Here is a 26,649-nt window from a genome sequence, read left to right on the forward strand (position 1 = left end):
ATTGGAATAGCAGCGTACCGCGGACCCCCGGTAATCTAACGGTTTTAATATGAACACTTTTTAATTTTACCCCGCTAATCTGCACGCCGTGCAAACTAAAAATGACTCAAACGTCATTCAGATCATAGAAGCGTAATGGAACATTGTGAAATTGAACGCAGAATCAAAACAATACAGCAAATAAGGGGTTGTTCATTAACTACGTAGACAGCATTTTGGGATTATTTACCCCCCCCCCCGCCCCCTGCGTAAACAATTGTCCATACACAATTTTTGAAACTTGTTTGGGTCGTGGACAATTGCCAGCTCTTTTAGTTCTTAATATTCCGGGCGTTCAACAGTTGTTGAAGTTGGGGAAGTTTTGAAAATTCCCAGATTAGCGGAATTTCTTGGAGTTCTAAAACCTAAAGTTCTGACATTTGCTGGAAATTTTAGAATGTGTCAGAGAACTAGGATTTATTGAATTTCCATGAGTTTGCTCGCATTTCTGAATTTCTTGAAATTATTTTTAATGGCTCTATTTAAGTAGTTTTCAGTCAAAAAGCTGGTTCACCAATTTCTTGGAGTTCTCAGAGATCTAGAATTGCAAAACTAAGTATTGCTGAAGGTTATTTTATGTTTTGCCGAACTTCTCCGAGTTGCCAAGAGTTATATGGCATCAACACTCTAGTGACATAGCGAAGATTCTAAAGTTCTGAGATTCAATGGATGTTTTTAAGGTTCTTAGCGTTCTCAGGAGTCTAAAGGTTACTGGAGCTCAATAAATTCCTTGAGTTCTAAGAACTGTGGCATGTTTTACAAGTTCACATGAGTACCAAAATCTCATGAATTATGAATTAAAGAGATTATGCTCCAGTTTCGAAAGTTCCAGGAGTTCTCTCAATACTAAAAAAAAACGTCCTTAATTGCATGTAAATTCGGAACTTTAATAACTTAAGAACTCCAGGTAGTCCAGAAAGTTCTAGCACTTCTGAAAAGAGCTCTCAAAGCAACAGAAACTTCTGAAGCTTCCGTGAAGTTTCAAATCAGGATGGTGTATTTGTAACGTCTCTAAACAATGAGAACTTGCACTTGATGAAGTACCACGGGCTTCACATGTCCTCCTACTCGCAGCCCCTGTTGGTACCGATGTATCAAGAGTTCCTGAACGTTTAGAAGCTCCAAAATTTCCCAAAGTTCCACAATTCCATGGATTATTAAGAGTTCTTGCAGTTCCTTGTGGTTTTAAATTTTCTGGTTTTCCGAGCATGCAGGATTTTTTTTGATGAACGGTGTTTTGACTCGAAAATGTTACATCTTGTTCTCACAATTCTGGAACTTCTTACAGTTCTTGGAATAGTTCCAGTTCTTTGAATTATGGGGGTCTAAAAGTTATTGGTGTTTTTAAATTTCCCGGAGCATTCAAGATAGTTTTGATCCGAAAATCATTTGAAACACGTGGAGCTCCAAGAGTTTACTAGGTTGTAGACCAACCTCCACTACCCACATGGTTGCATTCTTACTAGTCACATTATCAGGTAGTATGGGGAAGGAGGGGCATAGCGAACAGGTGAGTTTCCTGTGCTTTAGGCTTGAATTTCTTATGGTGCGAATCAAATTCATTGGTAAATAATCATTGCAATGGTGATATTGAACCTCATTAGGCCTCATCTGTTCACTATGCTCGTCTTACCCCTGGGACGACCTTCTACCAAACTCTTTTGGTACTCATTTGATGAACCCTCGTTCCAATTTTCTGTCACCTAATCCAGTCAGGAATTGCCATGTGTACAATTCTTCCAAAACAATATCAATTTGCTCATTTTGATATAGGGGCATTGACGGTTTCAGCACTTCTTTACCTATTAGCGTCAGGGGGTAAATAAAGTCTTAGAGTGTTTATTTTTTGCAAAACGATACTCTGGCCTTTGAAGCATTTCCTTACAAAAAATCAGCGCTCAAGGACTTAATTTACCCACATGACGATAATAGGTAAAGATATGCCGAAGCCGTCATTTTCCCTAATCGATATAAGATAAGGGTGAGCTCAAAACTTATGCAAATACCTGTCATTGATTTCAAATGAGATAAATATGATACTCATTAGGATCTCATTCCACGAAACAAACCAAAATATTGCTGACAAATCTAAGATATTGTTACTCATTTACCCACCCTAAAAGTCATTCCCTTAAGAGCAGCTCTACTATAGTTATTATGAATGCCGTTTTATCGAGCATGAAAGCAGATTTTTCAAGACCGGCACTCACCCCTCAGAACAAAAGTACGTTAGTACCGTCATCTTTGAGAACAAACCGAAAAATGCAAGTCATAAAAGAACACGACGCACCACCTTTGATAACAGCCTCATCCAGCATCAGCAGCAGCAGCAGCAGCCACATTTCTTAATGTTGCTTGAGCTAAGGAAAACTTTTCCCTTTTATTTGCTTGGAAATGCTTTGCTTCCACCTCCGCACCCCAAAAACGAAAGCAATTTCCGAGAGACTTTCAAACGACACGACAAGGCCATGTATTTAGAGTATAGTTCTGTATAATAGTAGCGCAGGTGGACCATTTCGTCGACCGCCCCGGCTCCGAGGGGTTTTTAAGATAATGTCTGCGACAACGACGAAGATGCCGTAATGGAGCTAATGTACTTTGGTTCTGTTGTGCTATTTTTAAGCATAATGAGCTGTGCTTATCTTTGCGTGCTCTGTAATGAGACTAGTGTTTTCTTACAATGTTTGCCTTTGTTTCGACGTCTTCCCCTGAAACTGAGCTGTGTTTGTAATGTTCAAAAGCTGCATCTGGGTTGATTTGAACGAAAAAAAAACATAACGATATAAACTTATCGTTTTACTGTCAATGAACGAGGAAAAACGACAAAACCGCAAGGAATCCCAATCCGACCCGGATCGAATTGATTGAAATCACGTCCGTGACCTGGGCTATAACACGTGCAACGAGGGGTTATCCCGGTCCCAAATTGATATAAATAAAATCAATTTCATAATCACCATTACGGGATGGATCAGTTTGCGGTTAGTTCCCGCTCTCATCTGGTACGGAGTGCGATTCCGATTATTGCATCATTTTGCGCTGGCCGGGAATAATCCTGCAAGTTATTACCCCGGATAATGGGAGCGAATTCAATCTCCTCCCGATGGAGGTCGATAATGATATCGCGTCGATGGTCATTCCGATGCAAATTGGAATCGGTAACAAGATGTGGAAAGGTGCGAAAAAACGGTACCTTTCATCACCCTTCAATTACGACTGCTGGGGGTACATTGTTGCAGCTCATTCCATGCGGGTTTAGAATCTTTTCGCGAAACGGAGTCTGTCGGTGATCTACCGGAACGCCGTCGTCGTGACGACCGTAGCAGCTGTCAAAGTTAATGAATTCCTCCGCCACCGCTGCACCCGAGGGCGCCACCTGTGCCGTCTGTACCCGCACCGCTCCACGGATTGTCGTCGTTATCCGATTTGTTCTGACATGAGTCCTGCCAAAGTTCGTGTCGTTCGGAAATCAGTTTGTGCTTGTTTGAACAAATTAAAAGAAAGGCGAATGGGTTCCGCCTCCCCGATTCCGCCTCGTTCGGAATCGAAGAAGGGGCCACATAAAGTAAATAAAATAAAACACATGAATCTTGATTCCACGCGCGTTCTCTGGGATCCAATGTTTCGCTCAAAGAATGGTCTGCTCTGATGGAACGGGGGGATGTCCGTGAGATGAAGATTTCAGCTGTTTCGCTCGGAGCTTATTTCGTGAGTTTCGAGTTTATCCGGACCTCAGAAATAATTAATTATTTTCTGGTTCACTGCCGCAACAGCAGCATGCAGCAATGGACCATATCGTTCCGTTTGTGGCCGGCGTGATTGTCGTGCCCCAACGCTCGGGGAAGTTCTCGGGAAAAAGATGTTAAAAACAAATACCCCTCGGCGCAATGGCGGGTGCGGTGGTTCAGGAGCAAGCCCGTCACGAGCTGTCAAACTGGTTTCGCCAAACGCCATCTCGTGGCGTACGAGGCAGCTGGTCACCTGTTGCCTATCGGAGGGTTTTAAATTCACCCCGTTTGGCACGCACAGTGGCCACTAAAGGTCACACCCGTGGGGTCAATCGGTGGGTCAACAAAATATATTTTATAAAGCTATGGTCCTTATCTAAATCAGCAGCTACCTGTGATGGTGTCGCTCGGAATTGTAATTTATTCATTTTCAATTGAGCGCACTTTTTGTAGCCGGATTTTTCAGTTATTACAAACTCTGTTTCCTGTGCTCGAATTTCGCTTCCTGAAAGCGGTACGGACGCCATTATTGATGGCCATTACGCCGCCGGTCCGAACTGTTCATCGTGATAAAGCAGCACTTTTTTACGTTATTATTTTTTCATCGACGGTGGTATCATTCTACGCCGAAAAAAAAAAGTTTCACGCAACGGGAAAAAGAAGGGTGAGTCATGTAAAACTGCTCTTATCTATTGACGATGCCCGGGCAGGTGAAAAATCAGCGTTTTTCACGAGCGAAACAATGTTGGACAAAGTCCGGTCGGGTTGGCAGTTGGTTGTTGCACACATTTATCTCGACCAGCTCCTATCCCTTTCTGGTCGAAAGGACAAAGCGAGATCCATCGTTGTGTCATTTCCATACCAATTGAATAAAATATTAAATTTTTATCGTGATTTTTGTCGTGTATTTTTTCAGCAAACTGTAATTTCTGTTAATTCCTACAATGGTCGCGATATGAAAAATCTAAATAACTTAAATGATTGCCTGTCGAGATGGCTGCCAGCGGCAGCAGTAAGCCGCCCAGTGATTTGTGGGAAAATATTGCGCCGCCAAGTGATCGCTCCTCCCTTTCGCAAAAATAACCGCCTCAGAGTTGAAAATCGAAGATTTATCGACTATTTTATTTCATTTTAAACAGCATTAACAATCGAACCCTCAACAACGCACATTTTGACGAAGATATAGGAAACAACCGAGATTACGACGACGACGGCAGAGAACTATCAACAGCCAACGACGACGAGAGAAAGCGAGCCGCTCTCGAATGGTGCAGATAAAGTATTAGCCGCCGGAGGGCCAACACCATCAACTGCGCGAAACCGTGAAAACAAAAGCAATAAGCTTAATTATCTGATTTATGTTTTCCTCACCCAAGCCGCCCGAAAGCGAACTCCGCCATAAGCCGCCACACTCGCCACCACCTGAAACCTGGAGAATCTGATCGCGTTGCGGTTTTTTCAATTTTTATTCAATTACCATTCCTTCCGAATATCGCCGACGGCCAATTTGCGCTAAATATATTCATCATCATTACATCAGCTTTACATCTTTTTAAACAAGCGACCACCGCCGCCGCTGCCTTAGTGCCATAACCACAACAAAACGGCTACCAACACCAGCGGGATTCGATCTCGTCTCTCTTCTACTGGTAATCGGTTAACTTCTGTTAATTTCATGTTCTCTTCCGCGCGCAATTTACATAATTTCGCCAGCTCTCGCTTCAGCTCGGCAGATTCGAACAGCGACGAGAAAAGCGAGAAACTTTGTAACCCTCCACTGACCACCGTCCGCCAGCGGCCGCCACGCCATCACTCGGGCGGCGGCACTTTGCGAAACTACAAAGTCTTGTCATTTTTCTTCCCCTTTGCGCCGAGGAACCATCCGCGAGAAAAGTGTAATGAGTCTTGTTTTATTTTTATTGACATCATTACTCATCCCCACGGTGATGGCAGAAGTGGCGTCGATGTTGCGACCCTTGGTTACATGCCAGATTCTCACGCTATTTGCCCACCGTTCTGTCAAAGTTCGTCGAGGATCAACATGGCGGCTGCTCATTGATAGCGACCATAGCCGCCTTAACGTCTTATCAATTGTTCACTTTTTGTAGCTCTCGTTCTATCCACATGCAAACTGATAAGCTCCGGTCTCAAAGTACACCATGTAATCAGAGCTCACTCCGTCGTAATCGTCAATAATGAAGGCTTAGTCGACTTTTTTTTTGTGGTTGAGCAAGCTTCGACCCACAGAGTGGATTAACAATTACAACATAATACACCGGAGCTCTGGTAAACCAATTTTTCTTTTTTGCCGTCATGACGTGGCCCTCAAGTGGCTCGTGGAAATGACAGCACGGCAGAAAAAGAGCACCCTCGGAATATGAATATTTAAATCGATGGCTAAACAAATGAAATCGAATTACAATATCGCGCGCTCAAGCTCTGCAGCGGAATGACATACACACACACTCGAGCTAAGAAAACACTTGCGCGCATGCGTTAATCGATTTTCAACATGGCTGTGAATTGCTAATGAACCGATTATCAAGTCCAACACGACGCGAAGCGGTTGCGTCTTTTTGTTCTGAGAATCCTTCAAGCTGCTACTCCAAAAGGTGACAATCATTCTAACCTCATTTTTACGCTTTTTTCTTCTTCTTGCAGCCGTACAACGAGGTCGCGTTCCACCGTCACAACCGCCGGGTCTCCCCTACGGTCAGTACTCGATACCAAACGGGGACTCAGTTACCGGTTTCAATGGGCACTCGTATCTTAGTTCCTACATCTCGTTACTGCTCCGGGCGGAACCATACCCAACGTCCCGGTACGGGCAGTGTATGCAGACGAACAACATCATGGGCATCGACAATATCTGTGAACTGGCGGCGCGGTTACTGTTTTCCGCCGTTGAATGGGCCCGAAATATACCCTTCTTTCCGGATCTCCAGGTGACCGACCAGGTCGCGCTACTGCGGCTCGTGTGGTCAGAACTGTTCGTACTAAACGCATCCCAATGCTCGATGCCACTGCACGTGGCACCCCTACTGGCAGCCGCCGGTCTACACGCATCCCCCATGGCCGCCGATCGTGTAGTTGCCTTCATGGACCACATCCGGATATTCCAGGAACAGGTCGAGAAGCTGAAGGCACTACACGTTGACTCTGCCGAGTATTCCTGTCTGAAAGCAATAGTCCTATTCACAACAGGTAAAATGCTGGACTATCTCTTCGGGGATGTCCACGCACTGCTTGCTAAAATCAGCTCCACACTCCAAACCCTGCAATCCGAATCCGATGTCATCCATCTGGTGCAGATGCAAATGTACCACCTCTCCTCTCAACTACCCACTAACAACACAACTAACAATAGTAGCATATCACCAAACACTTCCATAAACACCACTAATAGCAGTAGCGGGAACTCCTCGCTCAACAACGTCTCCGGATCGTCCTCATCTGGATCGCTGACGGTGGCAGTTACCAACAAAGGTTCAACCTCACTGGCGTCACCCTCGGTGATCACTTCAACCACGGCTGCCGCCAGTGAAGCAACAGCCACCGTCAGCTCCAGTAGTAGCTCGACGACTCCATTGAACAACAACGATCTCAAAACCGCCAACAACAACCTACTGGCCAGTGAATCTGGCTGCTCCGTAACAGCAGGTAACTCAATCACAGCAGCCGGTGTGGGTGCCCTTTTTGGCAGTAGTGCTCAATCGAAAACTCCACCCCTGCCGACATCGTTGTTCAGCTTTCAGGCGACCCCCAATCGGTCCTACCACGGAACGCTGGATGACTTTGTCAATCTGAGCAGCAGCAGCCCGTATGGAGTCGGTTCGTCCCCGTTTGGTACGGCCGGCTTCGGTTCGGGGGGTATCTTCAGTCCATACGCGAACGGTAGCCTACAGGGGGCGACCTCCGGGTCCAAGTATCTTAGCGGTAGTGCCGAGTACAAATTTTCCCCGTACAGTCCCTGGAATAGACGGTAGATTAGATTAGACCAACGTCAGTGTTACGACGGTTCGACTGGTAGCACTTGAAGCGTTGTAATACTTGTTACCTTTTTTTAGTCGTTTACGTTGTAATTTGCTTGTATGATAAACACTAGAACCGTAGCGTATTATTTATTGGTGTATTTATTTAATTTATTCGTTATATTTAGTTAAATGTAGCTTGTAGTGGGCGTGTCGATGAAAATAATGCAAGAAGAATAAATCAGCCAAATCGTTTAATTAAAAATCATTTAAAACAAATCGTTTCAATCTAAGTTAGGAAGAGAGCATTTATGGTTTCGGTTTAGATTTCTTTAAAATCAGCATAAATGCCAAAATTGCACGGTAGAAACGCTAGGCAGTAGGCTGTAGTACAAAATCGCGCACGCGAAGCCTGCTTGGATCGTTCCCGTCCCAGTCCAAAAAAAAATCGAGCATTTGCAGTGCAGGCAAAGAAATTAGACCGTCGTCGCGTTGATTTCGTGTTCCGCTTGCTAGATTCCGGGTTGTTAAGTCTGCTACATCTTCAAATTGCTCAATCTGATTACTCCTCGGCAGCATAAATCTTGTACTGCTTCCCTTTCACCCGTAATCGTCAGGAAGCGAATCTCGTCGTGCGCCGTGCTACGGAGAAGAAAACGACCAGGAATGTTCTGCGAAAATTCCAAATAAACACCGTACGCTACCGCTCTTCGCTCCCGTAAGCCTCCCCCCCCCCCTTCCAAAGGGGTTGTCATCACTCTTTGAGCCAAACGAAACGAGGGAAAGGCTCTGCAATATGCACGCCGCAGTGCCTACCTTCTCAAGATGATGATAGCTTCGACGAAAGAAACGCCGAAAAAAAAACACAAACCAAGTAGAAACAAAACAGACACGGAACATGAATTCATGTCTCGCGCGCGCGAAATTTCCATCTTCATCAGCGCTGCTCTCGGGATCTCTGGCAGCCGTATACCTACTAGGTACATCAAGGAGCCGTCGACATAACCTTACCGAAGCGAGGTAACCAAAAACGTGCTTGGGAAATCGTCGCGGCCAGATATCGCTCAAAATGACACTTTCACAGAAATTTCTGCCTGATCCCTCTCGCCGCGGTGTCGTAGAAAACCCCTACGGTAAAAATGCAATAAAAATTCAATCTTTGTCCAGCTCTAATTGAATTTGACAGTTAATAGCTGCCACGAGAGCGTTGTTTTTGTCCTCAATTCGCATACAATAAGCAAACTTGCGCAAAAGGCTTCAACGCAGTAAAATCGCCAGCTTTATAGGCTTGCTAAAATTTACTGTATTAATAATTTCGCCTTTTACGATTATTATGATGATTATGTTTTATTGCGATAATACTCACACGTCTCCTTCTGCCTCCACGCCAGGTAGGTAGGGCCGTCTGTCCGTCTCTTTGCACTGATCCCGACTCGACCTTTCGCACCTATTTTCACAATTTTATAGGCATGCAATTCCATCCGCAAGTTACTGCTGCTGCTTCAAGCTTCTTCGATTCTGCTTGAACGAGAAAGCCTTCGTTGGCATAGAGCATTCCGAAAATGCAATATAAACAATTACGAAATTTTGCAGGGTTATACATTTGACAATCGATTCGCGGACGTCATGATGACACAACTGGTAAAAGTTTGTCAGCCCAGTTATGCATGCTGGCTTTTTGTAGTTGTTGTTGTTGTTGCAAAACAGTTGATGTCATATGTATTGACGACACACCATAGTGCAAGAAGATACCCTATGTACGTTGCTAACGATGTTTGAACAAATATTTAAATGATAATTAACCTTTTCATTGGGCAAATGAATTAAATTACAATTAAACTGTCCACCCAACTGACCAATTGGATGGGTTTCCCCGTCGAGAGTCGTGTCGTTCAAAACGTGGGTTAGCAAGTGGCAACGCGAGAATGTGACTGAATTAGAGCTGGGAGGGAGACAAAAATAACGCACACTAATTTCATTTTATAGTTTGTCCTTCTTGCCAAGAAAATGATTGCATTTGAATATAAATGAAAATAGGCGTTGAAAATTTGGCTCTTTTTCTTTTGGTGTGTAAGGATTGTTTGACGTTGTGCATTGTGTAGTGGGAAAATGTGCCTTTCTGATTTGCATTTTATTGTGCCTCTAAAGATTTCGGCAAAAACCTTGATGAATGGAATCTTTCAATATGTATCGAAGTAAACATATGGTTTGTTCTATGAATAAATACTTTACGGAAGATAATAATACCACATTCTGCATTCTTGTTCGACTATAAGAAAAGCATCATCGGTTCGGCTAGTGCAAGTGTTGTCAGATTGTTTCAAGCTTATCGGTTTCAAATGTTTTTAAAAATCGGTATTTATTGATATATAGAATTTTAATTAATTTTATATTTTGCCGTTTTTGAAGGCGCAAATTTAAAGTATTGGACTACGAACAGCCATTCCAGGAGAGTCGGAATAAATTTTCGGTGAATGTTTTAATTAGCTTTTGAAGCAAACCGATCAAATACTAGGAAAATAAGAAAGAAGTTCTTTTGGAGGAAGTTTGAAGAAAAGTAGTAAAACCATCCGGGGAACTTCAATGCAAAATATTGAAAATCTTCTAGGGAAGATTTAAAGAAAACAACGTGTCATCTGCCATTTCCAGGGAAGCTATGAGAAGCTTGGAAAAAACTTCCAATAGAAGTTGAAAAAACCTCCGGAAGAAGCTCATGGAGAAACTTCCAGATGAAAATTAAAAAAAAACTTCTGGGATTATTCGATGATACTTCCGGTAAAAGTTTAAAGAAACTTCCTGGAGAAGACAGAAGAAACTTCCTGAAGACGCTGAATGAAACTTCCTAGGGAATTTAAAAAAAAAGCCTCTTCCGGTGGAAGCCAGACGGTTTTCAAGACAGTCAAAATAACCTTCTAGGAGAAGTTGGGGAAAAAATCGGAAGAAAGAGATATCTGGGGGATGTCTAAAGAATGTTTCAGTGAAAATTGGCACGATATTAGGGGGGAAATTGAAAAACTGGCGAGAGAAGACGGAAGAACCTTTCGAGCGATGCCAAAAGAAGCTTCCAAGGGAAGTCGAAATAACTTTCTGATGGTGACGACTGGCATTTGAGGAGAATTGCTTAGTTTAACGGCTTTCTCAGTCTTAAACACTCTACAACTACGATATAATCTACCCGAATCTTTCGAAATGTATTGTTCTTGAATTTTTTCCCGGTATTTGAACGTTTTAAATCTATTTTTCATACTTTTAGAAACTGCCCAAAATTTTTTCATCAACATTTAATGATTTATGATATTACTCTTTCTTTTAACCTTGGTTGGGCGTTAACATTTTGCAACGAATATGGTTTTAACGGGTAACGGTAAATTTGAACAAAGTTCTCGTAATCAAACCTATAAGTTATTGTAGTCAAATTATTTGGCATAGTATGATTATTATGATTTGGCCACAACAGGGCCGCTATGTTGGTCACTCATCAAATATCGCAAATCTTTTATGAAATGGAACCTCCCAAGTAACATTGCAAGCTTTATAGAGGTTTTATAGCGTTCTATAAGTCTAAATCATGGTCTACAGAACCCTCATAAAACCAAAATTGTTACTTGGGCTAGATGCATCAATATAGTGAAATCAATACTGAGGACAATTGATGGTTTCTTGCTTCGTGTGACCTAACCCGGATGTTCTGGATATCGGTTCCGCTGGCCAGATTCTACTTTTTCATAAGGATTCATGCAACACATCAAATGTTGACCATACAAACCACATCAAATTGATGCGTATGAAATGATTCTCCAAATATTTTGCCAGAGTGACCCAATCCGGATGTTACTGGTTCCAGTGGTCATAATCAACTTTCTCATAAGATTCTTCCAATATTCTGGTAACTAGTGGCCACTGACCTAGCCCGGATGTTCCGGATACCGGTTCTGCCGGCCTGAATAAACTTTTTCATAAGAATGCATGCAACACATCAAAACACATCAAATTGGTGCGATTGAAACATATCTTCAAATATTTTGCCAATATTTTGGTTACTCGTGTTCAGGATATTGGTTTCGTTGGCCACGTCGGGCAGATTACATCGTAGTCATTAGAGTATTTAAGACTGAGAAATCCGTGAGAAAACGGTGAAGAAATGGAAACCCTAGTTGCAAGAGTGAAATGCAAACGTATTTTTTAATGATGAATAATTTGTTGAGCCTTTTCGAAGGCTCAAAAAATTTGGCAAATTCAAAATTATAAAAGTTTCTCACAATAGTTTTCTCCGACAGGTAATAATCATTTTGATTTAAAAAACGGTATAAAATTGGTATTCTGAGGGACCTTATCTGCATATCGATATCAAGTTCGAAAATCGGTACAAATACCGATAAATCGGTATATCTGATGACATTCCGTGACAATTTGAGTTTGCCTCGATGTGACGTTCATATTTTTCAAGTTTAGATCTGTCTCCCATACGGTAAGAAAAAAGTTCTAAAAAGTAAGTTCTTTTCACTCATCTGGACACTATAGTGCAAGAACTAAAAATTAGGTAAGGAGCTGTTCATAAACTACGTATACAATTTAGGGGGGGCCATCCACGGCCCATGCAAATTTTAAAAATTTGGTATGGTCAATTGTCTACGCAGGGGAGGGGGGTCAAGAATCCAAAAAACCGTCTACGTTAATGAACAGCCCCTAAAGCGGGTTAAAGTAGTTTTCATTTACATGTGTGTAATTCGCATGAAATTTTCCACTAGCTTTCAAAAGTAGGTATATATGATTATACTCAACGTTGGGTTCCCACACTTTACAACCCCTGTTGGGTTTAGCTCCTCCGTTTTTGACAACATTAGAAGAAGAAAAGGAGACAAACTAGTCAAAAGTAGGTAAAAGTGAACTGGCCGTTGTATACTTTTTTTTCACCGTGCCTACTTACCATTGGCGTAGCTAGAAAATTTATCTGGAGGAGTCCTAGGTTGCATTTTTTGTTTGTTTAAACTACGGTTGGATAGAAACTCCTGAAAATGCTATCCAATCAAAAAGCGTCAAGGGAACTTGTTATTTTATTTCCCTGTTTGGTATATTTCCACTGCGATAAATAATATGACCTATTATGATGAGGCTTACTATTATTGTAATGGTTTAAATTTGATTATATTTATTTCATTACAACGCTTGAGACCTCGATTGGAGGAGCCTTAAAAGTTTACTGATCTTGAACAAGCAATGATCGTTCGTTCATGCTTTTTGTCCGGAACTTTGAGGATTTCAAGCGTAAGAAAATTCTCATTACACCAGAGTTAAATAATTCCATGGATGTTGTTTTGTCTTGTTGAGATCTTGATCATCAGTTAAATCTCTGACATAGGTGCCGAAATTAAAGGCTTGGACTTGTACATATAATAAATGTCATACATTTAGGACTTAGGAAAATTATCAAGATACCGTAATACTCCGAATACGGGACGCTCCATTAAGCCAGTCATTTGATTTTTGATTAATTATAACGTCTACTTTGTCTTATCTTAATTATAACGTATACTTTGTCAATCTGGTGATCTTTTTCTGTAATCTAGGGAGGATGTCTGAAATAATATCCTGTAACTTATGCAACGTTCCCTGAACATCTACAAAACTCTCTTAAGTTTAAAAAATGTCCACGTTTAATTTTTACTGAATTTATTCCATTTTTTCCCAATCTTTCTTAATTTTACGAAGATTTATGAATATCTTTAAACGTCTGGAAAGCCCCAATCATCCTCAAATATTCATGAACATATGGAAACTATTTTAAAATTAAACGAAGTTTTTGGGAACTACGTTAAATTTCAAGGAATTTCACTTCACTCCAGTTCCGTACGACATCCCGGTGCTAACAAAAACTCTGCGGCATAATCTTCTCCATCTTCTCCATATGTATTGTAGAAAAATTGCATATGTATTGCTGTGAGAACTGTCAAAATCCTACACCCAACTGGTGGATGTAAGATTCGCTTACAATTATGTGGGATTCATCATCAGAGGATGTAAGTGGAGACCGCATGAACCGAGGATGCGATATACCTAGCTGCGGTCCAATGCAAGAAAATTGGAGACCGAAAAATGTAAAGTGTATTAGTGAGGTAAATTTATTATGCCGAAAAAAAATAGGAAAAAGGTTGCCGACTGGACTCGAACCACGAACGTTGTGATTATCAGACCTGTGCTTTCTCCACTGCTCTCTCCATGCTTCTGAATAAGGATAGCCTAAAAGCAAACAAGAAGCGTTCCTTTCCTCTCACACTCGACTTCGTATGCTTTTTCTGCTGGAGAGATTTGCGGCAAGGGTGTGCGTCGTTCTACCATGTTATACATAAAAATCAAGGCAAATGCTTGCTTGTGTAGGTGAAAGCACAGACAGAACACGAAATAAAAAAGGCAAAAAACCATTACATCGCCTGTAAGGTCAACTTCTAACATTCGCTGCGATTTTCATGAACAGAGGATGATAGGAAATGGAACTAACATTCATTGTAATAGATGTTTGGTTTGCGTGTATGAATTTATACGCTGCATTAGGGTTCGTGAGATTCTGCTTGGAGAGCTCAATTCCTTTTACTACACAGCATAATAGTAACGTACAGAAGGAACAGCTTTCCTGTCAAATTGTATTCAGTAAATGAATTCGTACATTCCCGATTTAATTCAATCGTTCACTTCCATCTTTTCTAAACGCCAGTGATTATGGGCTATCGTGCACTTGTACGAATAAAAGCATTCTATATAAACATCAAGCTCGCACCCATTCGACCTCATAGTTTTCGGCCTAGTGACCGATGAAAGACGCATCACACTATCTACTAAATTCACAAGACAATTGTAATTGAGTATTTCCCATCGAATGAGGAGATTTTTGTACAAGGCTCTTTTTCCTGAACACTCAATCGTCAATCAAACAGCGCAAATGCTTGATTTTCAACTTTGATAAACATATTTGCTCTCCTAAAGATCAACTGACAATGTTTATGCAAATCTGTCCTAAACTTTAACACAAAATCAACCGTACTGCGGGTAAAACTTCCCGCCCTACCGACCCAAAGGTGCGCAATTAGAATGCACAATAACGCCGTAACAATAAATTGAATCCAACTTTATCTCCCGACAGATACACCAATTTGTTGGCTTTCCCAACATTTTACCAAGACCTTACCAGAATCCTTCCTGAGCGGAACCGATCTCACCAAGGAACAAACGTGAAAGTTTTAAAATGTTATCCTATGACCCACCTCCGTTCGTTGTTTCATCCATCCTCGGACAAGCATGGACCACCACACCAAACGACCAACCGAGCGATAGTTAAAACTAATAAATTAAACTGTTTGTATGCAACCCAAGTAGCTGTTTGCATACACTCTCACCCACTTTTCCTAATCTTGTCCTGTGGAAAGTCGTTCCAAAGGACGACGACGACGAAGCCCGGAACGGCTTTGTTTACAGCTTATCGTAAACTAATCTTCTGGATGACCTTTCCTGCCATAAAGATCCGTTTTCTCTCTGCAAATTGACGGGAGAGGGGAGGGGGAGAGTGAAGCCAAGGCCGTGCCAAATTTAATTCAAGCCGTGATTCTGCCAACAACAGTCACCGCGTGAGGGTGTGAAATTTACATATTAATGTCCTTTACCCCCCAGTCGGTAGCAATAACCGTGTATCCTTTCGATTTAATAATAATTTTACCGTTTTCTATTATGGTTATGGACACATTAGAGGTGATAGTTCTATCATAACCTTAAAATGTGTACGACGGAGACGGGGAGGAAGCATCATTTGACCTTAATTTTCTCTTCCGGTATCGGGGTTTGTAAGCAGTGTATGCGTCTGACATTTGAGCATCTTCACTGTTTGACATTTGACACTCGCTCTTGTTTCTAATTTGATACGCGTGTTGAATCGCGTTTGGCATTTCCCGTTGTTTGGCTTTGAGTAGTAATTGAATTTTCAGACGTCGGAGTAGGATCTCAAAAAAAATAATAATCAAGATTAGCGGTGTGAATAATCAACTTAGCTCTGGGCTGTTTCGGTTCTAGATTAAAACAGCACAATTCGACCCCTTCTTGCCGTAACTACTGTCACAGGATATTTGCTCATTTACACTCGCTCGCTGAGAGCTTCATTCATCGCGTAAAAGCAAGGGGTTGAAAGCTAACAGTGTTGTGTGTTTTGTTTACTCACCACCACCGTAACCTTTTCCTATTATGAAGTCGCCAGCTTCTAGCGGCGGGGTGTTGAAAAATGTGAGGTTATGAATATCATTTTCGCAACCTCCAACGGTGACGACGGCGACGGCGATGATGGTGGCACGTGCAACCTCTTCGCACAGTCCCACCTTCCTAATTACAAATGGCATTGTTGTTGTCGTTACGGCACCGATTGTGGTGGAAAAGCTAGGCAAATGAAGCTACAAATGGACGGCACACGACCGGCCAGTGGTCTCCACTTTGGCAGCCGAGCGCTATTGCGGGGTGTTAATGATAAGCGTTAATCTCGTTTTCCGTCCCCTCCCTCGTGCGGTGCAGAAGTCAAGCATTGGATGCTTGAATTGGAAAGGCGGGACTTCGATGGGAGGCAACGTACTGTGGGATGGTGTTGATGCTTTCAAACTCAAGTTTTCATGCGAAACAGCCTATTTGCTCATTTCAAAGGATCAATAAAGCTTCTTCTTTCCTTTATTTAACATCGGACACTGTTCCGCAATCTAGTGCCAATCACCGACGGACATCAATTGCCATCTATTGACGGTAATCGAATGTGCAGGAAGGCAGCTTCCACACCTGCGTAGGATATCGCACCCATTCAACACACATGGGCCGAGACCAACGGCTTTACTTCCCTTCCAAAGGAAGACGTGACCAGAGATTTTTATGCCACAGAAAAATCCCACCGACCTCGGCTGGGATTGAACCCAGACCCATTGGGGTGTTAGAAAGCAGTCACGCTTATCACTACACCACCGGCGCCGGCATCAAAGGATCAATAAAGCTGTCCACGAAGCAGTTGCGATCAGCTGACTTTTATCTTTTTCTTTTCCTTTATTTAACGTCGGTCTCTGTTCCGCAATCTAGTGCCAATCACCGACGGACATCGATTGCCATCCATTGACGGCAACCGAATGTACATGAAGGCAGCTTCCACACCTGCATAGGATATCGCACCCATTCAACACACATGGGCCGGGACCAACGGCTTTACTTCCCTTCCGAAGGAAGACGTGACCAGAGATTTTTATGCCTCAGAAAAATCCCACCGACCTCGGCTGGGGATTGAACCCAGACCCATTGGGGTGTTAGAAAGCAGTCACGCTTACCACTACACCACCGGCGCCGGCAGCTGACTTTTTTGTTTACCAAGAAGTTTTAACAGATCACAGAAGAACTGGCAGTTTATTCTAATATGAATTTCTGCTTTGTTTATGTTTACATTCAGCACCATGAACACCAGATCACTCACACACTCTAGATTTCTAGCTGTCAGTTCCACTGAGAAACGTCTCTTTGATCACCTTATACTGAGACTGCACACTTAGAAATAACTAATTTTACACGTGACGGAATCCATATTTGACATAAAAGATGAGACGTAAACAAACATGTCAGGTAATATTAAGTGCTCCGAGACTGAATAGTTTGTTGCTCGACGAAAAGTACGTTTGATTGAGCTATATTTCACGTCTGTTATGACTCAAATTTATGTCAAAAATGACGCTCGTATATGTCACTCTCAGAGCACCTAAATTTACATGAATTTTTCTAAGTGTGTGGTTTGATCTAATTTTTAGACAGATAACTGTTTTTTAGTTGGTGACTCAATTTACCACTTTGTCAAGCAGTTTTGGCGTGACTTTCTACCAGCGATTCCACAAAACTGGACCAACTATTTTCAATTTTTTTATGAAACGCACAAATGATGGCTACTTTTCTAGTGGATCTAGAAGAAATAATTTCAAAATAATGTTTTATTTCCAAGTTCGAGTGGTATAAAACGTCATTTAAACTGCTCGAAAGAAGTGGTTAATTAATCACTTAATTCGAGCAGTTAAAATGACATTTACTACCACTCAAACTTCGAAATAAAACAATATTTTGAGATTTTTTTCTTCCACATCTACGAGAAAAGTAGTCAAGATTTGAGCGTGTATTTGTCTTCGTTTTTGAGTTACGATTTTTTGAAATTATCATATTTAGAAATTTCACTCATTACTCCAATACGACTAGATTACCCTGCGTCTTCATTGGTACATAGCTGACATAGTCACATAATCCATATCAATTTTCTGCTTCTGCATTTATAGGCTTGTTTATTCAAAGTGAATACTTCACCAAGTAAATAGCTACCTAGACAGAGCACATGCTAAAATCATACGGAAAACTTGGTAGGCAAGGTGTTCGTTCGTAGGTACAATGCATGGTGAACTTAGAAGTGAAATAATCAGTAAGGAAACAAAAGCTCTGTTAATCCAAATATATTCTGTACAGCCAGTGTTTTATAAAAGATGAATTTTAAGTGTTCTTATTGTTGTTTGTGGGTTTCAAATGCTGTAAAGAGGAATTTTACCCAAGCTCTTCAAGTTCATGCGGTGAAGAAAAAAGTGAAATTAGATAGCAGTTCCTTCATATGCAGAAATTGCTACCTCAAACTATATAAACTCGCACCCGAAGAGCCCACCCATCCGGAGTTCCTGCTGTCAACAGCCTAAATTTAAAAAAAAATATAAAAACGTGTTACGCCCAGTGTCTACAAACCATGAAAACCATAAAAAGCAAATACAATCAAAATTCTTCGATACAAAACTCCAATATTCAAAAAAGTTTATATTTTTTCTGCAAAGTATTTTTAATAACCTTTCATTTGATATTTTGATCATTCAAATCGGTTCAATCGTTTAAAAGTTATGATTTTTAAAAAAAATTGCATTTTTGGAAAAAATAGAAAAAAAAATCGATTTTTTGGACCACCCTAACAGGAAAATGGTCACCCTAATGAAAAAATAAAAAAATACGGGTCTAATATTTTTCGATAAGGAACAAAATTTCCATATCAAGTTGATCGATGGAGACGCATGGTAGTCTAGTCGCATAGGAGTTTGAGCGAAAAGCCAAAACTAGAACGCGTTCAAAAGCAAAAACATCTCTACATTCACTTTTTAAGTTAAAAATCACGTCCGATGCACAGCAATGACAAAACTGTAAAATGCAATCATCCCGTTCTCATCACGTTACGTCCCAACTGAAAGTGTACCACAACCACCGGCCAATAGATGTCAATATGTGAAATATTACCCGGGTAATTCATACTGCCGCCGACAGTACAGGCAGATTCCAATCTCTTCGCCCAGAAGGGAAAAGACGCTACCATCATGTAAATCATCTCAACCGTTCCTCCAATAAAACCATCTCACGCGCCGGCATTGTTCTCCGAATGTGATGGTTTATGCAAAAATTTGAGCGTAAAATATTGGAAACAATAACATGATGGGATACCGCACCGAGCTTCTTCAGAATTTTTACTCCACATACTCGTTGGTAGGTAATGTCGATTCGCTGTGCGCCCTATGCCAGCCTATATTGGCCGTGAAGAGACACCTTCATTCGGACCGAACTGCAGCAGGACGACGGTCGTCACACCATTCGTGCCGTTTTGGTCTGTCGGTTCCGCTCCATAAATATAATCGATATATTTATTATTTTTTCATTTGCCAGGAAGAAAAAATAACACATAGCCAAGTCACCTCCACCGAATCCACCAAGCATGCGGCAAGCGGAAGCGCCGCTGGTTGTTTTTGGCTCATAGGAGGCCAACGCAAGGTGCCACACGGTCGTGGCCTGACCGACCGAGTGAAATAGAAAAGCGCTCATTCGGGCGTTGAAGTTACCACTCACTCCGTCGTCGCTCGGTCTCCCCCTTCCCAACTCAACCCAATACAAGCACAAAACGATCGGCGGGCAGCCAAAAGCCAACTTCGATGAGGTGGAAAGCCACAAAACCGAAAATTGATAATACTCTCATGCGTTGTTGGTGCGTGGTTGTCAAGAAGAGCGGCTCGCACCGCAACAGAGTCATAGTAGGTTCCGGTAACACAGAAAGCCACCACCAGAAATTAATAATATGGCTTACTGAGGATTAGGAGTTTTTTTTTTCAGACGACTTCCTACCTTGGACAGTCAACGATTGGCCTTCTAGGCATGAATGGAAACCGTCGACGCGCTTGCTTTGTTTGGTCCGGTGGCCATAACCGGATTGTTGCAGGTGGCGCTCGCAGAAAAGGATTTTGTTTGTTGTTTCTAGCCCTGGTCGGTCGGTCAGTCTGTTGGCCGTTGTGCCGTGGAGAAATATCCCGAGCAACACAGTTGCACTTGCACTCCTGGTGTTTGGAGTTGGCGAGGCCTTCGGGATCAGCGAAAACAAAAACCTCTCGCTGGAAAAACATGACAATATCCGGTGCGGGCTCCCGGATGGCCATCTAGTGTCAACACCGCCAGTCAGCCGGCAGCAGCGGGATATGTTTTCCGTACAGAGGTGTGCGCCGATGATAGCATCGTCATCCTTCGCCGCGATTGCGGGCGCCTGCTACAGTGGCGCGGAGACGAAGGTTCAACAACGTAGGGGATTATTTTATTTTATTATATTTAAGGTGATTAAGGTTAGGTTAGAGGGTGCATATCTGCGTTCGAACATTGGTGTAATTGCGTGTTATGATGTATGAGTTCGGCTTGTGGGTGCAAGCGAGGAAGCGCAGTGCGTAGGTTCTCGTTGAACCGAATCGGTCGGAGATATTAGGGGTGGCGCTGGCGCAGGGCATCAGACAGACGATACACGATTTATGACAATATTTGTCATCGCTCGGGTCTGCTTATCCTCCCGACGATGATGTGCTGGACTTTTTGACAGTTTGTAATCACATTACGAGATTAAACAAATGAAATCTTGTTTTAGTTCCAAGAGAGCTGTTGATGTTTACTGGTGTCTGGGATGGATATTGATGACGGAATTAAGTGCACACACCCAGTGACGTTAAGCTTTGACCCGCTATGGCGTGTCGAAGTTGCTAGTAAAATGTAGGTTACCTTTGTAAAGTGGAAATCTATACGCGACCGGATTAGAGTCATTACCACGTGTCAAGTTGTACAGCAGTGGGAAATGGAGTGGAGTGGGGTTAAAATCGATCCTTCCGGTTTAGGAATCCTGTACTGATTGGGTTTGGCTTAGCTTGACTTTGATGCTGATTCTACCCATAAAATTATAATCTTTTCAGATGCGTCCATTTCCAGCGGGCTTTGAATGCTCATTGGCGTGGGGGAAAGCGGAGGGTTCTTTTTAAAGTGGGAAAAAACATAAGTAGATCAAGCTGTTAAATAAGTAGAGTTAACATTCTTATTATCAAAGTCATTCAGGCCGTTTACAACATTATTCCACTATATTTAAGATATATACAAAAAAAAAACTCAACAACCAACTGTACTAAATACACACTTAGGAAAACCTAATTTTACACGTGACGTAATCCATCTTTGACACAAAGGATGAGACGTAAACAAATATGTCAGGTAAAATTAAGTGGTCCGAGACTGAAAAGTTTGTTATTCGACGAAAAGTACGTTTGATTGAGCTGAATTTCACGTTTATTATGACTAAATTTTATGTCAAAATTGACGCTCGTATTTGTCAGTCTCAGAGCACCTAAATTTACATGATTTTTTCTAAGGGCTTATGTACACCAAGACCAGCTTCAGCGTCGTCTGAAATCAAATCCTAAGAGCTTTTGGCGCCATTTGAATGCCCAAAGAAAGGAAAGCGGACTACCCTCAAGTATGACGAACGGCGTAGTGGAAGTGGACTCTATCGTGGGTATTTTCGATTTGTTTCGCACACAATTCAGCAGTGTTTTCAACAACGAACGACTCAGAACTCAGGATGTAATTGCTGCGTCTAGTAACGTCGCTCCTTCAACCTTCTCCAGGCATCCATTTTTTATTAGAGGAAACAGCCCTATTGTAGAGGTACGTAAGCAGCGTTAAAAGCCTATTGTTGTGTATGGAGGTCCCCATACACAACAATAGGCTTCTAACGCTGCTAACGTACCGCAACTATAGGGCTGTTTCCCCTACCAGCGAGATGGTTATTTCTACCGAGAGACTGCTAAAAACTTCAACGGGTTCCAGTCCAGATGGCGTACCGTCGTTAGTCCTCAAGCGCTGCCTGACTGCTCTCGCGAAACCTCTAGCCAACGTTTTCAATCTCTTCTTGATGTCTGGCGTTTTCCCAGCTTGCTGGACAAAGTATTTTGTGTTCCCAATCCACAAGACAGGCTGCAAAAGGACTGTTTCAAACTACCGTAGAATAGCTTCGTTAAGTGCTACCTCCAAACTTTTTGAGTTGATTATACTCGAAAAATTGGTTCAAAGTTTTGCACACTGCATCTCGACGGATCAGCATGGTTTCATGCCTACGCGTTCCACGACGATCAATTTAGTTACGTTAACTTCGTTCATCATTCGTGAATTAGAAAGTGGCCATCAAGTAGATGCCATCTACACAGACCTCTCCACACATTTGACAAAATGAACCATGACATTGCATGATTCTGAACACACATAAAAAAAACGCATGGTTCTAGGACAATTTTTATAATGCGGCCACTTTATCGGTCGTTCCGGATCCTCTTTTAGGCCAGTAGAGTTTTCCTGAGGGCGAATATGGTGTCTTTACATCATATATACTTAGAACTATCAATTTCCAGTAATATACGTTAAGTAAAGCAAGGTTGCAAAGACTCATTTCAGCTAAAACAATGTTTTTCTAAATTATGAAATAATTAGATGCCATGATCAAATTTTGAATTGGTAGGATACAAGAAGAGGTTACAAAGAATGTGTTTGACATATTAAACCTGTTTATTTCACTTCATGAGAGTCACAATCAGCGATTTTTCACAAACTCACTCACTCACTCACTCACTCACTCAGCGATCAGCAAATCGCTGATTGTGACTCATAGAAAGAAAAATTTACAGGTTTTATGTTTCCAACGCATACTTTGCAACCTCTTCTTGTAAGTTACAAGTTAAACATGCCATCATACCATCTTTTGGTTTTATTATTCCGGAAAACATTATTTTAGCTGAAATGAGTCTTTGCAACCTTGAAGTAAAGTATAAAATTATGTCGGTAGATAGTGGCATTTCATACTTTACCGGGAACCCTGGTTGATCCCGGCTCTCTATCTCCGTACGCAAAAGTCTCCGGCCAATGAAGCCACCACCAATCGATTCAGCAGAGTTTTTTCTTTGAGAATATGTATAACATTTTGACTGAAACCGTTTGGCAGCCGAGATATTTAATTTAGTCGCGGTTTTGTCAATTTTTGCCCACTGTGCATTGCGTTGGTTACATACGACAGGATAGGTGTTCAAGATGGCCTGCTTACTTGGCTCTACTGACTGGTCGAAACATGTCTGTCAAGATTGGAGACTATGTTTCTTCATCCTTCCCCGTGACATCCGGCGTTCCCCAAGGTAGCCATCTTGGGCCATTTCTGTTATTGCTGTACATGAATGACGTCAATACCATCCTGAAATGCCTTAAATTATCGTATACGGACGACCTGAAACTCTACTTCGTGATAAAAGAACCTACTGATGTAATTTTCTTGCAGCAACAAGAAGTCTTCGCTGAGTGGTGTCGTATTAATCGCATGTCTCGAAATGCTCAGTAATTTCCTATGGCCGCAAGCGTTCGCTTCTTCACCATGACTACACCCTGACGGAAATAACTTTGAAACGTGAATCAACTATCAAGGATCTGGGAATACTGATCGACTCCAAGTTCAGCTTCAAAGATCATGTTGCATACGTAGTATCCAAAGCTTCCTCACAACTCGGGTTCTTATTCCGATTCGACAAAAAATTTAAAGATGTATAGTATACTGCTTAAAAGCATTATACCGTTCGTTATACTGTAGTATTCGACGGTCCTGTGGTTTCCATAGTATCAAAATGAAACCATGCGTATTGAAGCTATAGAACGGAAGTTCATCCGATATGCTTTAAAGCATTTTCGCTGGAATGACCCTACAAATCTGCCTAGCTACGAGAGCTGTTGTATGCTTATCAACTTAGAGCTTTTGGATGCTAGACGTAACGTAGAAATTGCGAGCTTCGTCGGTGATCTTCTTCAGAAAAACATTGACTGTTTTACACTGCTGAGTAGTATCGCCATCAACACCCACCGCCGTAATCTACGATCGCATGCTTTCCTGAACAACCGCCTCTCACGAACCAACTACGGATGGCATGAGCCCATGCGGAGGATGTGTCGCATCTTTAACATACGCTACAATGTATTTGACCAGGTACAACAAGGCTTTGTTGATACACTATGTAGAAAAAAGTAGATTTTGCTCGTTGGATTCTATGTTGTCTCTTCTTGACATCCCAAAATTAGTTATTTATGAAGGAAAAAAATCCTTAAAATCTTTTGCACTATATTTTCAGTTTATTTTAATTTGTTCAGCACATAATGCTCTATCTCTTACTTCTAGTTATTTTTGAAATTACTTATATTTTTTCATTGATAGTGTAGTGTTCTACTTGTCAATAGAAGCTGAAAATATATGTCCACCGTCATTTTAGAATTCAAGATAACAATTTCCGGTTTACGAAAATAAGATAGGGAACTAGTTTCAGTCAGCTCAAGCACTCACTGGAATAAATAAATGAATTATTAGTGATATGTAATTGGAGCTTCAAACATCTGCATATATATCTAACTGCTTACTTTTTTATCTAACAGAACATACCTTCAGAACATAAAATCAACCTCGCAAAGTTTTCGAGCAATTGGAAAAAGTTCCTAGGTGAAGGACACTATTTAAATCGCGGATTGCATTTTAGTCAAAACATGCTGCCTTCAGCACCTTAATTCGTACACAAACTCAGTACATTGTATGCGTAGTATTCCGTGTATGTATAGGAAGACAAGACGAAAGAGACAAGTCGACAGTGAGCATACATAAGGGCCTATACGCGAAGATCGATTCTCTTCGTCGATTTTCTCTTTTGTTAATAACTCGCTAAATTTAACGTTTCTCAGTGCGCTTGCTGTTGCTTTTGATAGCCAATACAACCTGTTACTACTATGCATTGAACAAATTCTAGAAAATTGTTTCGCTTAGCTGTAGCAATGCAAAGAGAAAATCGATGAAGAGAATCGATCATCGCGTATTCGCCCTTATGCATGCTCTCTGTCGAAGTTAACAATTAGCATCTTACACTGAACGAAAACATCCGCAATACTTCGACTGATTATTGTATTGCTCGAGCCCTTTATCAATATGCTGTCGAATTTCGGATGATTTCTTTATGGTTGAATTTGTCATCAACTGATGAGCATATGACTGTCCTCCAAATAAAGGATAATATTTATTTGAAAATTGGCTGTAAAACATACTGGGCTCAGAGGGCAACAATTTAAGGATAGGATGACTTGCAAATGCTTTAGATTAGATTATTAATTTGATTGTTTACATTTCCATATTGAATAGCCATTCATCATGGATACAAAAAATTAGTGTTGTTAGAGGAAAATTCCTGCACCACGAAATAAACAATTTACGGTTTCCACGCTTTACAAATGTTCGTAACACCTCTGATAGCAATGGCTATGCTTCCACCTCGTTTGTCTACTCAGAGCAGCAAATGACCTTCGATAGAATTATTTACATCATCGTTTTGATTGATTTGCGTTAAGGGGCTGAGCCAATACCAAATGAGTTTCAATTTAAGATGACTATCATTCTGCAGAGAGCATTACGCATTCCAACTGAAGGCCCTATCCTTTTTCATAACAATGTTCATCCTGTATTCGAGAGGTAAATCATCTGATTTCGAAACAACCGTCATCCGGTTGCAGCTATCCATCGAAAATGCGATTTCGATGTTTCGATTTGAATGTTCTGAGGTTTCATTCGAACAGAGGACGGTGGTTTGTTACAGTGTACTTCATTTTCCTTCCATCCACAATTCATCTCGATTCGTCAAAATCTTATGATCGTACACTTGGCTATCGGTGTGATGGCACAGTATCGAACTACAAATCCATGCATGACAAAACGTGATAAACCAGTTCACGATTTGCTTCTTAAGCATGCACCACACGGGCAAAAATATTGTCAATACTCAAAAGTATTGACAATCATATTGATGCAAATATTGACGACGAATATGTTGATGAGCTTATTGACACAACGTTTGATTTCATGTTTCAATATTTCCCCTCATTTTCCCATTTTTTTGACTACATCAGCAGATGGGGCCTGTTCTTTGGCATCTTTTGTCAAGGTGGTTGTGATTTGACTCGGAATATGCCAGCGGCTGCAACAATGTTAGTGAGAAGCGACTCTGCATTGATGACCCACCGAACATTTTGTTGATTTTTTTTTTTTTTTTTTTTTTTTTTTTTTTAACTCTTTATTTGTTCCAAATTCAAAATAAATTACATTTCATTTTAACCTAGGTGCTCCAGTTACTGCAGTAACGTACCAGCCTTAATTGTTATGCTATATATCTAAGTGTTTTTACATTGTTCATGTCTTGGCAATTCAGTATTTTAAACAGGTTTTTTAACCTGCATGTCAGTATAACAATTGATATCTTAAAACTAAAAACTAAAACTAAATCTTATCTAAGTATAAAGGGAATTAATCGTTGCAATTGAGGATTGCAACGATTTTTGCCTGAAATTATTAATTATTTTGTTGGACATTTGTGCTAAAGTCTCAACATTCGAAATTCTATGTACTTCGGTTGTACTGTACCAGGGAGGCAACTTCAAAATCATCTTCAGAATTTTGTTCTGAATCCTTTGAAGTGCTTTTTTCCTGGTAGTGCAAC

General features: G+C 41.3%; 1 protein-coding gene across 2 annotated transcripts in view; it reads left to right on the plus strand.

Annotated features, from left to right (window-relative positions):
• LOC135704854 (steroid receptor seven-up, isoforms B/C-like) overlaps window positions 1–11,188 on the plus strand; it is a 126,558-nt gene extending 115,370 nt beyond the window's left edge. For both annotated transcript variants that reach the window (XM_065226363.1, XM_065226364.1), the window contains one exon: window positions 6,429–11,188. In XM_065226363.1, coding sequence (XP_065082435.1) covers window positions 6,429–7,753 — 1,325 coding nt within the window. In that variant the 3' untranslated portion in view covers window positions 7,754–11,188. The remainder of the gene's footprint in view (window positions 1–6,428) is intronic.
• Window positions 11,189–26,649: the final 15,461 nt, after the last annotated feature.

The sequence above is a fragment of the Ochlerotatus camptorhynchus genome, unplaced genomic scaffold (genome assembly GCF_037179485.1).
Source record: "Ochlerotatus camptorhynchus isolate MF236.1 unplaced genomic scaffold, CSIRO-AGI_Acam_v1.1 ptg000249l, whole genome shotgun sequence".
Classification (NCBI taxonomy): Eukaryota; Metazoa; Arthropoda; class Insecta; order Diptera; family Culicidae; genus Ochlerotatus; species Ochlerotatus camptorhynchus.